Raw genomic sequence first — 13068 nt, 5'->3', positions numbered from 1 at the left:
CAAGAAGCTGGGGGATCACACAACCCAGGCTCCACAGTGAAGAGGGTTTTATGTTAATTCAGTAAACACCTTTTGTTTCAGAGTTCTTCCCTTGTTTACCCTACTAACCAGTCCACATATGACATTTTATCAGGATAAGCTTGTCCAAGCCACCAGTGCTTATCTGCACTGCTCCAACCTGCCTACACCCTACCCTAAGAGCTCCAGACCCGCTGGCAGTAGGCAGCCGTAGAGACCAGCAAGGTGTCACCCTCCTCCGGCATGACACGGCTTTCTCCCTCATGTCCTGGACGCATGTAAATGACATACTCAGAGCATCTGTCACAGCCACGACATCGCTCTTGTGTTCTGTGCATCTGTGACATTTTATTAGCCTCTTCTCCTGCAGGCTCTGGGAGGTGGTGGGCAGGAGACCTGCCATCCTCCAGCCCAGCATTGTGGCTACTCCCCTGTCCACAGAAGATGGAGAGGAAATAAAGAGAAGGTTGCTTACCCGCAGGAAGGAGAGGTCTCGGTTGTGCTCGATGCTGGTGATTTCCAGGTTGCCCATAACTACCTCACAGTTCTCATAGTACTTGCGCAGGGCCCGGTATTGCTGCTCCAGGTCCGAGAGGGAGCTCAGCTTGTTCTCGGTGCCAGCACACACTGCAACAAACCACAAACACAATCCGAGTGAGTAAGGAAGAGGGGAACAGGTGCAGAGAAGGAAGGAAGGAAGATTTATATCCAGGGATAGAGGTACCTGGAATAAAAATTCTGAGTTATTCACAGGATTGAGTATCAGCAGCAGAGGTGAGAAGGTCCATGATCATCTCAGCAATTTAAATACCTCTCACCAAAGGGACCAGGTGCTGGTATTTACCACTGAACATCCAGAAATGTGGAAAACGCAAACACATAGGGCAAATGGAAAACCAGTTGACCACAGCACATTAAGAGCAAAAACCAGGACCAGGTGAAGTCCCTGGATACAGGATGCTGAATACTAGATGTTCACAAATTTAAGGATAAGAGGCCAGAGAGACCTGTGCATCTGAGCTGACGTGTGCAATCCAGCATTTTTCCTATTCAGCTGACACCCAGTAGGACCTGTCAAGAAACCACGAGCAACCTGGCCAGAAGGCTTGTACCCAGCATCATTTTCCCTCCTCTTTCCTGAAGTCCCCAGCTCTTCCGAGCTCTGCACAATTAAATAATAAAAGACAGAGCAAAAGCCTACTGTCTTTCCGCAAGTCACCAGGCTGTGATCTGAATGCACAAGGGAGCTGTGTCAGACGAGTTCGGAAATACCAGCCAAATACAGTCAGTTTTCAGAAGATGTTCTTTAATATTACAGTACTCTGTTCTGAATCTTCAAGTCCCGTTCAAAGCCAGTGCCAAATCACAGCTCTGCTCAGTCTATTAGATTGCCGTGCATCAAGCAGCGACAAAAATGAATCCAGGAAAGAAACACAGAAGCAGGATTTTACAGCAGCATTTTTTCATGCAGCTCTCAGCCTGTCATAAGAGCAATGCTACTTAAATGTTTGAGCATGGGGCTGGCCTTTTTTTTTTTTTTTTTCACTTACACTTACTTTTCCTCTCTACTGACAGCTTGTGGGCTGTTCTTATCTGCGAACAAATTAATCTGAATCTATCCGCACTTTTGAAATGGGCATTATATTATGCAAAACATGAGCCAGACCAGAAGAGCATTTCTGGAGCCATTCCCACTGCTGGATTAGATCAATACAAACAAAACCCTCCATGACTGGAGGCCTAATCAGTAAAATTGGCTAAAATATGCTCTTTTGAATGATGCAGGTCCTTTTTCCTTTAAAAGACCAAAAGCGATTAGGTTTTGGAGTACTACTATTATTGAATATTTACTTACTACACCCTTTTTTTTTGTTTTTTTGTTTTGTTTTGTTTTTTGTTTTTTTTTTAATAGAAACGGGAACAATTCTCTTCTGCATCTTCTGCTGCCCATCTTGCCTGCCGCAGAGCAATCTGCTCCGGTGCCAGGGCAATTCGAGCCTCAAACAGCCGGCTGGCGAAGGGCTGCGGGAGGCAGCCAAAAGCCCCCCGACTGCTCAAAGTTTGCTCCCAAGGAAACTCCCCCTGCCCTACAAATGGCAGCGGAAAGCTGCTCCTCCTCAACTGGGATGCCCCACCAGGGAGCAATACCGGGGCTGGCATCACTATGAGCCATTTGTGGGCTCAGGGGTTAGCAGATAATTCTCTTTTCTTGCTTTTCTAGCAGCTGAAGCATAGACGATAGCAGAACAGGCACTACATAGGACTGCTTTACCATGTATATGTTTGGTCTAGTTACCAAAGGAAATAATGCATAGGATGTAGGTTTTTAATACTTTTTATGACTTACTCAAATTACAATTTCAAAGTTCTCACTAAGTTTATAAACTTGAAATGTTTGAAATACATTACAGTGTGCTGCAAAACAAAAAGTAAAAATACTGTCTGGTTTACATGAATTTTAAAATAAATACTACCTGATTTCAAGCCGTGATTTAAAGCATGAACATTCCTGCTTTTGAAAGTTTTCTCAGAAAACCTTACCATTTAGAGTAAAACACTCCAAGACAGGATTTTGTTCGTAACGTTTAATGGGTATTTTTGAGGATTCCCAACTTTGTAAGCGGGAATAGCTGGAAGGATCAACCACTACTGCATCGTCCTTTCTGAAATACAAAGCCCCATCCTCTCGTGTATGCAAAGCTTCGTTCAGATCCAGGGATCACAGAATCATAGAACAGTTTGTGTTGAAAGGGACCTCAAAGACCATGAAGTTCCAATCCCCTTCCACGGGCATCAAAACCCTTCAGGAAGATGCCCGCATGTCCCTGCCAGAAGCCTTCGGAAAATGTTTGCTACCGATTACAAAATCAGTTTGTTTGCTTTTTCCTTGAAAGCAGCAGCATCTATAACACCAAGATTGACTGTGTTTCCAGCCGAATAAGTATTATTCTGTCTTAAGGCTCCCGAGGACTAATAAATAATTTCTGTTCCATTTCGCAATCGGTACTAAGGATCAACATAGCTCAGAAAACAATTCCAGCAGCTCGGCTAATAAAGCTATCCACCGCAACACTGGTATTTCATGTCGCACGCACATTAAATGTTTCACAAAAGCTAATTTAGCCATTTTTTGCTGTAAGGAGGCAGAACATTTGGAGCCTGCTCTTGCAGCAACAGGGGTGAAACCAGCCGAGATGTAAACCAGGGCTGGAAGTTTTATTAGAGGAAGATTAATTTTGTACAACCAAACCTTGCAGTAACTACTGCCGGCTTTTGATAATGCTATGGAAATCAATTCTTTCAGATGAATAAAATCTTAAAAGGAAATTTAGAAGAACTCACGTTGATCTTCTAAATTTATCTCGCAGTGATTCCAAGCATTTAATTTCTGTCTTAGAAAAAAGAAACCCCCTCTGGTGCATAAAGCCTCTTCTTGTGCCAGCTCACACCTGGGCCTCTGCTGCTGGGGGATGCATGGCAAAAGGTGGCCATCTCCCCTGCCAAGGGAGGAAGATTGGACACAGACTGCCTCAAACCAAGCAGTAGTACAAGACAGACTCTCCTGCATGGAAGGGGGATGTAACAGAGCTAATATTCTGCAATATGTACCCGAGTTGGGAGAGCACCTCCAGCCTTTGCAGTCTTTTGAAACAGTACTGGCACTCATGTGTTGTCTCAGCTCTTTAAAATAAAGTGCCAAAATAAACATGAGCACAACAAAACATCATGCCGTGTGCCTTGTCGTGCCATACAAAACTGCTGTAATCTCAATTCCACAGAGAAGCACCTCTTCAAAGCACTTGGTTGTACGCTGGTTATCTTATACAGGCCCAGAAACTGATGAACGGTATGAAAACAAAGACTGTGCGTTGAAAGCAGTCCCTGCACCAGATTCTCTCTTGGTTCATAAAAAAGTACTAATTGGTCTGTCTCTAACAGGGTCAGCAAAGTACTAGCTCAGATGCCTCTCCAGCCTGTAGCTTCTCCCCGTGGGGAATGTGAACGTAAATCTGCCTTGGCCTCTGAGCAAGAGCACTCCCAACTTGCTCAGATTTTGCACAGGTGGCTCAGAGAGGAAAGCCCTTCAGAGCCATTTCAGTGCTGCACACAGAAAAATCTGACAACCCCATACATTTTCTCAGACAGAAACACAGGGAGCAGCTGACCTGCGCCAAGCTACCCTGGTGCCATGATGCTCACAAGTACATTTCCTTACAAACACGCTATCTGCAAGCCCTTTGCCATGCCCTCTCCTAGAATTATGGTAACAAACCTTGCTACATGCTCATACACAGATATAGAGAGCCACCACAAACATCATCCAAAAGCTGAAGGAGCGCCCCTTCGTATCTGGGAAGCCCTGTGCCTGCTTCTCATCTAACCCCCAAGCCTGGGTGGTTTGGGGAACTGCATCCTCCTGCAGTACAGAGTGCAGCCAGTGAAAATGAAAACAGAAAACTTACAGATTCCTGTTCCCAGTGACCTGGAGTAAATCTCTGGCTTTTCATTCTAATTCATTTTATTGACATCTCGTAACTCTGAGGACCCTTTCCCATGCTCTGCTGCAATCCAGAAGACAACTCATCTAGCAGCTAGGGAGCTGAGAGATGCCTCCCTGCAGACGAGGGTGGAAATGGGCATCTAGCTCCCAAAGCAGTTGCCTACGCTAGGCAATATGCAGGTCTCACTGGCAGAACCACCAATTCTCACTGAAAAGAGGATTTTAAAAAGGAAAAAAAATTAATTCCAACACTACTATTGTTTTGTGCCCACTCTGATTGTTGTGATGGCTTTTCCCTGTCTTACCCCTCTCCTTTGGGCACCTGTGCAGAAGGGAGCAGCTGGGGCACCCGGGCATGTCAGGTGGGCACCGGGGCACAGCACTCTTGGTCATCACAGCACTGGACCCCCAGTATTACCCACACGTTCATGCTTCAGGTTCGGTTGCTTAGTTCTCCCCAGCTACCTCAAGTGACAGAGAACTGCTTCGGCTTCTAATGGCCCCAATTACAGCAGTCGTAATTGTCCGTATTGAAGTGAGTTTACATTTTTCATCAATATTCATGCATATGACTCTGAAATTAATTTCCCATTGACATTTTTTTCCTAACGAAGCCACACCATTTGGATGCTCACTCAGAGACAGGAAATAGTGGAGGCATTTAAAAATGTCCTTTAGTTTCTGCTTTTTAGGCCATTATTGTGCTCAGCTCCACTGATGACAAATCTCTCTGTTATATTACAAAATCATTTCAACTCAGTCTAATTCTGGTTCTTGTAATTCTAACTGATTTTATAATCATCCCAGCTCAACAGACGAGCTAACTTTTGGAAGGAGGGTGACAGGTTTCATTTTTTTATGCAGCCCCTCTCTGGATTTGCCGACAGTTTGAGTTTTTGAGTTGCCCAGGAGAAAATACCGTCACCTCCATGCAGCCACCCTGGTGTCTCACGTGTTCAGCCAAGCAGTGAGGAGGCATCACCTTGAGCATCCCGATATATCTCAGGATTCATCACAGCTGCTCACAGTGCACCCCATGGCCCCAGGCTCTGCCTTTCAGTCTTCCGAATTACAGGACATTTGAGTGAGGAGGCAGGAGAGCATCTCTGCCTGCACGCGGCACGACCTCTGTTTGTTGATGCATTTGTCAAGCAGGCCAAAAACACGAGACAAGGATTAAATGTTCCAAGTCACTAATTTTTTTTTTTAGGAACACAGAATTATATGTTCCTTTATCGCAGCCAGGAGGAGCCTAACAACATTTAGCACCTCTTCCTAATGCAGCCTTTTTGTACTTCCCCGTAATTTATTTACTTAATTAGCTGTCTTTATACAGACAGCACCATTACCAGGGTTTCTTGAAGGACAGCTGAAGTAACTGTTTATCAATAATTGCAAACACTCCTGGCAACTTGCTAGACCCCCCAGCTGGGGGGGAAATACTGGAGCCCCTTAACAAACAGCTAATTACCAGCAATTTCACAGCAGCCCCCATTCATTTCCTTCGGCTCCCCACTCAGCCCTAGCCTGGGTACCCTGTGCCCGCACAGAAGAAGGGGAAAACAGTTTTAATGCTTTCATTACCTTACAGCTCTCCTTAAATGAGCTGCAAGCCCTGTGTTTTCTTGCAATTAGGCACATCCTAATGAAGGGAGGGCCGGCCTGCCTGCCCTTACAGCCCTGCAGATGGCTCCTGGGAGAAGGCAAACACCTACTGCAGGTCACCACCTCTCTTCCTTTGACCCCATCACCTTCCGGAGAGCGTCTTCAAACTGGAGGCTTCCCTTCCCTAGGTGAGAGGCCGTAATGAAGGAAAGCATCATTTACTCTCTACCCCTAATTAAAAGCTCAGCTGACACAAGCGTTTTCCTTCCGTAAGACCTGCTCCGTGCTACAACACGGCCATCCCCTCCGAATCCCACCAGCTACCATGGCCCCTGGGTCTGGAAATGTGCACTGAGCCCCCAAATCTTGTCTCCAATGGTGTTGTCACAAAAGGAGCGGGGCCGTGCTTTATGAGGATGGCCCAACCTCCGACGGAGGCTCATCAGACACCATCTGCAATGGGCAGATCTCCCCCAGTGTTACAAACACAGAATTGAATAGGCACAGTGGAGACTGCCAGGGATTGTAACTTCATCGAGAGGGATTATTTATGTGCGATGACAACTTCTCGAGCTGATGGCACCCTGTCTTTGCACCGAGCTCTCCAAAATCTGTTTGGTTGCTGCTACGCACTTCCACTGATGTAGCGCTCGTGTTTGCATCAACCAAAAAATGGCATCAAAACGTTGACTAGATTGATACTGCAGCATTTCAAGGATAATTGCCTATGCCGACGGTGTCGAGCCACTGTCATCTGCTTGTTTTATGCTAACATCTCCAGCGTTGTTTTTCCTCGTGTCCATGCTGCAATGGGAAAGGACAACATGGGGAAGATGTGCTGCAGGACCTAAGTCACGCAGCTACCACTCAAAAAAAGCTGAAAATAATACACGAGGCTTTGCCAATGCTGTTGTTTTTTTCCATGGGTGCATACCAATTTATTTTCCCTGGGTACTTCCCCTTCCCTTCTTCTCCCTGCTCTTCACAGACATACACACACATGCACACACACTCTCTTTCCTCATTTCATCATATTTCCAGGGTAAATAGTTGCTCCTTAACTATAATGTAGGTACCGGACTTGACAAGCAATTAAAGCAAACAATTTCCACTCGTCTAACTTTGCCAAATTAGTCATCTGCCATCTGCTCCATCATCTGGCTCTCCTTGAGGTCTTGCTGGGAATCTGGAAGTGCTCGCTCCAACAAGGAGGCAGCAGCAAAGCCTCCAAGCTGGCGGGAGCCTGAGGGATGGGGGGGACATGGGGGGACACGTGGCCCCACGCTACTCGCCGCCACCCCCGGCCAGCAGCCCCGTCCCTGCTGCAAGCAGCTCGCTGGCGCTGGCAGTCAAAGCGGCAAGTTGCAAGTCGTGTTAGAAAAGCATTTAAAATTCAAGATTTCTTTTTACAGCCATGCAAATAAATGCTTAGCGAGGATGAATGCATGGCATAGAGGGAGTGTGGCATTTTCTTACCAGCTGCAGGATGCAAAAAATAACTTACTTTACTGAATGTTTTCAGCGTTTACAGTTTTTCTCCCGATGAAACGCCAGGCCAAAACGAGCAATTAATAGACATTATCTAAGAGAGACTGGAGCGGTCTCTGCTTCCAGCACCAGGCTTAGTCTGGTCTTAGATCTACAGACGGCCTGTTCCCGCCTCATTTTCTGTGCAGTGCCCAAAATTAAGCTTGTGAATGCAACTTCTAATGCCAAGAACCCAAATCCTCCCCTACAGCACCAAAATACAGCCTATTACCAATGCCTCCCGAAATGAACGAGTCTGGAGATAATTGATCCTGAGTGATACAAGGCCAGGCACGCTAGGGCAGCTAGAGGCGGAGCGAGGTGCCAGGCTGAAGGCACAAGTTTGCAAGTATTGCCCTCCCTGCTTCCCAGCCTTGTCCTAACTGAAGCAAAGCGGTGCAAATGATGGAAATGTCTACGGCAAAGCCAGCTCACAGCAGCAGGAAGGCTTTGGGGTACTTCTTCAATGCTGGTACGTTTCTAGAGGAAAGCCAGGTCGGCAGGGGGAGATGATGGAGCACGAGCACACGGGCAGGAGCTGAAGGAAGGGAAGCACTTCTGTACATCTGCCTTAACCGCAACTCGATTCAGTGACACCAATGACATCTGCTGCCAGGTTGGCCCCAGACCTCCTTCCCGCTCACGGAGTGGGGACACGCAGGAGCTCTCCTGGGGCCGGGGGATGGCACAGAGCAGTGCCCACTGCTAAGAAGCAGTCGCCCTCGCCGGCAGCTCCGGCTGCCCTGCTGGGACTCGCCAACAGCCAGGGGCTTCGCTCGCCTGGCTGCCCGCTCCTTCCCCAGAGGGGCCCCGAATGCCTCAAGCATTCGCTCAACTTAAATGCATTTTAATTAACGCTGTACAAACACACCGAGCTGGTGCGGGCACAAGGGAGCACATTCATTCAGCGTTGGCCGGATCCTCATCCCCAGAACTCCAGCGGGAGCCCTGGCAGCCACCGCAACAGGAAGGGGATCTCAGTCCTCGCTGACAGTACGATACTGAAACACTTGGCCAAATGGGAACCAGCCCTCAGACCCTGCTTACTGCTACTTAAGCACTGTTTGCATAAAAGATGCATCTCAGGAGGGGTAGGTGGGACAGGTGCTTTTATATCTACCCGTGTAACCGGGACAATTACTCACCACTGAAGCACACAGCAAGTGCCCCATTGTTACAGGGTGTGCATGAGCCACTGAAATCTCCCTGGAAATCCCCCTGACATCTCCCATTGAAGTCATTCTCCCTTTGCATCGGTAAATATCGCATAATCCAAAGACCACCTATTAAAATTATTAAGGTAACTACGGAATTGTAGCACACAAAGAAGTGGACTGCTTTGGAAAGATCAACCTCCCCAAATTCTGGCAACTCTGCAAGAAAAAACTGCAGGAGGGGGTTAAACAAAGCCCCTGGACAAACATTTGGGGAATAAGGAAACCCAGCACCCCTCTGGGAGCATGCTGGGACTAGGAGCCCCCATCCATGGGGCAAGAGTGAGCCCAGAGCCACAGAGCTGCTTTGCCCAGCTTGCTTCAAGGGGACGGGGTAATGCAGGAGAGTGCAATTAAAAAAAAAAAAAAAAAATCGCACTATTTTAGCAAATATGCACCTGTCTATTAAGCTGAAGCTGCACGCAGTTTATTTTCATTGATGAAAATAACAGGTTCTCAAGCAACACACGATATCCTTGTCAAACAGCCAGGACAATTCAGCTCGTAGAAGACAGCTGAAATGGTGATTACTGAAACCTGGAAGCCAGGAAAGGTTTTGCCGTGTTGATGCTGGGGAGCTGTGAGGGCTGATGGCACCGACTGCCCAGAGCCAAAATGCTGGAGCCTGGCTGTAGAGAGGTCACCAAGTTGAAGCACTGGTCTCAAGGTCTCTCCTACAGAAGCCTTCCTTGAACTGATGGCTGTGTTTTCCTAATTGCCCATGGCCACACAGAGCAACAAAAACTGTATGTTATTAAACCAAGTTCAGATATCAGTTTATAGGCAGGAAAAACAAACTTTCAGCAATGGTTCTATGCAAGAACCTTTTTTTTTTCTCTATACTGTATATGTAAAACACACAGCCTGGTTTTAAGATAGTGTTTTAGGCTAGTATCTTCTGCCACATGTACCCTTCCCCGGTTGTACTTCCTGCATGTTGCACACAGCTTCACACACATCACTGCGCCTCCCCTGCACGGCACCCTCACACTTACCAAGCTCCTGCTTTCTCAGACCTGTGTGCTTGGAACTGAGACCCTGATCCCACAACATAAGTACAATCAAAACAAAAAGCTAAAAAACCCACCAGCCTATCCTTCAGATGTGCTGAGCACCCAGTCAGGTCTTCTGAGGCCCCTGAGAGCTTCAGCTCTGCCAAACACAATGCATAAAACCTTACCTCTACTGCTGAGAAGCTTTTGTTCCTATTAAGAAGTAAAGGGACTGATTTTTAACTTCACTGTGACTGTTGGCCTGCACTGCTATGAAATCTGTACAGAGGGACATGTATTTCAATTTATGACCTGCTTGTATAAGAGCAGCATATTCAGCGCAGTGCTGAAGCTTCCTCCTATTTTACCTGGGAAGCGAGGGCTGCAGGTCTGCGTTGAATGAGCTCCTCCCTCTGTCTCCCTGACTGCTCAGAAAACACACAAGCCTGTTCCTGAAATCACAGCCGGGCTGACTTGCCCCTTCTCATGTAATTTCTATTGAGTCTTCTCAAGCAGCTTCATTTTCTGAGGCTATAAGGAGGCGGGGGTGTCGCAGGTGCTGGGAAATTGCTCCCCAAATGCACTTCACCTGTAGTCGAATCAGGCAAAGCATCTTCAAAATCTCCAATTGTTTTCCAAGCCCAACATATCATTTGTTCTGGATTTCCTATAAGGCATGTTTGTTATTTTTTGTCTTGTGTACTTTCAGAAATCATCCCAAAAGACAAGCTCTAAGTAACTGTAGTCAAAACTGTGTATTATGAATTCTTTATGGATCAGTTTTCTCCAATATGTTCCCTGTTAATGTTGCTTGTTCTTTCTGTTGGGCTTCTTAAAATGCACTCCATATATATTTTATAAAGGTCTGGGTTTCTTTCCCACCCCCCCAGAGACTGCCCTTAAACTTCTGTCCATTGATTGTGCCGGTATCAATTTGTAAAGGTCAACAGAAAGCTGCTCTGACAGCCCAACTCAGAAAGCAGTTTTTAAATGAGCTGTTTCTCTTCCTCTACAAAGAGAGATGCCAAGAAAATCAAAACCTGAGGTCTTTATTTCACTGGCCTGACCGGTGGCTTTGATAGGCTTCGCAGCTCTGATGGCCACAGACGGCTCCTTGGGAACCTGAGCTTGTTTGAGGGTTTTAAACATCATCATCTGAACAAGCAGGTTTATGATGAAAAGAAGCACATTAATTTGCTGCTCCTCCAAAAACCCCTGCAGGCCTTGGTTAACAGAGCTCCGAGGGTTCGCCGTAGAAATGCCACTGCTGTGTGGTTTTGGCCTTGTGCATCCTGTTATCATACACGAACACCTCACATTTCACACCACAAACGCCCCACAACTGCCTGTATGCAAGAAGCAGGCTGTGCCAACCTATTTGGATGTTTGCTTCGGATTTGCACTGAAAGAACTGGTTATTTTGTCTGGGGTTGTGATCAAATGCCTCTTCAAAAGGCTTCCGCCCTTTTTCCCCCATCCCATAGTTTACTGAATTCCTCAAATTTATAACCACTGAAAGTAGGGCTGCACAATTTATGTCACTGCTACACATGAAGAAAATCGGCTGTAAATCAAGGACAACAGTTATATAAATGAGCATAAAAGTGCAGGGAAATGTCAAAAGATAGCAATAAAATACCTTCCAAATGGTAAATCCCAGGAGCAGGAGCACCATTAACTTGAGTCCTCCGCTCCACAGCAGTAGGAGTGTTTTATCAACGGAGGCATTGGTGCTGGAGCTCGCCTCCCTTAATAACAGGAGGGCTTCAGGATGGCAGGGGGAAGTGAAGACAGCGCTCACAGACACAAAATCACCATCCTGTGCTCCTTGCCCTGCTGCTAAGCCTACGTAGAACAGGAGCACAGTACATATTTTGGCATACACGTATGCACACACACATAATAAAGTTGGTCTTTTGGGATTCTCTCTTTTCCTAGCCCTTTTTCCCTAAAACGAGGAACCCGTGGAGGGCTGATCCTTACTTTACCCAAGATGCTCACCCCACAGTGGCCACCCAGGTCTCCTCTGCAGATGTTGCAAAGCAGCTTTAACAGACACAGATGGGACACACACCTTGCCTGGGGATCAACCAGCCCAAATCCGCCAGCCAGACCTCCCCAGGGGTCCATACAGTAGCCGGGGAGGGAGTCAGAGACAGCGCTCTGAAAAAGAATGGAGTGAGGGGTTTGTCCCGGTAAGCAGCCATAAAGCCTTCCACTGACTTGCCATGAAATTCTGGCCTTTTCCACAAATGCTACCAGCAGGAGAGTGGCCATTTCACAGCAAAACATCCAGAGATTTGTTGGGATGAAGGCAAGGCGATGCCTCGTACACACCTGGGGCAGCTCCAGGAACAGATTAAATGTGAGCCACCACCACCCCATACCCTTGGGCAAATCTCTTAGCTCTGTGCACAAGCCGTTCCCCTGATCCTTTTTTAACTACAGCTAGGAAAAATCCCAAACCTATTTCTGACTTCATAAGAGGACACTTAGAAGCACCTTTACCCTGCAAATGGAAACTGTTAGCTCTCTATTAAAATAACATGTCCCAGTGATGTGCCAAAATAACCTGTTTTCTGGTTCTTAACCTAACGCAAGGGTGAAAAAAAAAAAAAAAGGAAAAGGCAGAGCAGATGTCTGGTTGCTTTTTTTGAAGACACAGATGACATATTCCCACAGACCGAGAGCAGCTTTATATTCCCGTATCCCACAAGACGACACGGTGTTTCTGCCCAAAGCTCTCCCCACCCGGTTTTATTTTCGCAAACATGGAGAAAGGCGGGTGAGTGACAAGCGCCCTGCTCCTCGTGGCCGGGTGGGAAGCAATGGGCACGTTATCAGCAGCCTCATTAAGGAGAAAAGGCCAAGAAGCAATTTTCCCAGTGCCGACAACACCGCTCCCGGGGTCCCCGATTCATTAATACCTTCCTCCTCGCTCACTCCACTTGATGATCCCATTAAATTGAACCTGGGAAAGGCGAGGAAGGTGGGAGGGGGAGCCCGGTGGGATGCACAGGGCTCCCAGCATGTGATCCCATCCAAAACTTGTGACCGGGGCTTTGGCCACAGCCGCACACTTAAGTGATGCAGGAGCACGTGCAGGGAGAGCGGCTCAGTGCAAATTTACCCGCTGCGAAATGCCCTTGGAGCTGCCTGCCTGTGACGGGTAAATGGCATGGAAGGTCAGCGAATCTCATTTGGCAGCAAC

At 47.1% G+C, this 13068-nt stretch overlaps 1 protein-coding gene across 12 annotated transcripts in view; it reads right to left on the bottom strand.

The window, feature by feature from the left end:
- Positions 1 to 13068, bottom strand: part of ERBB4 (erb-b2 receptor tyrosine kinase 4) — a 581012-nt gene that overhangs the window by 368953 nt on the left and 198991 nt on the right. For 11 of the 12 annotated variants that reach the window (XM_083841514.1, XM_083841527.1, XM_083841529.1 and 8 more), the window contains exon 2: positions 494 to 645. In XM_083841514.1, coding sequence (XP_083697640.1) covers positions 494 to 645 — 152 coding nt within the window. Of the gene's footprint in view, positions 1 to 493; positions 646 to 10225; positions 11345 to 13068 lie in introns of those variants that run through there. The other variant, XM_083841516.1, reaches the window with a different exon arrangement.

The sequence above is a fragment of the Anser anser genome (assembly GCF_964211835.1).
Source record: "Anser anser genome assembly, chromosome: 6".
Taxonomy (NCBI): domain Eukaryota; kingdom Metazoa; phylum Chordata; class Aves; order Anseriformes; family Anatidae; genus Anser; species Anser anser.
The sequence above is the reverse complement of the archived record's forward strand: the minus strand, read 5'-3'. Positions and strand labels throughout refer to the sequence as shown.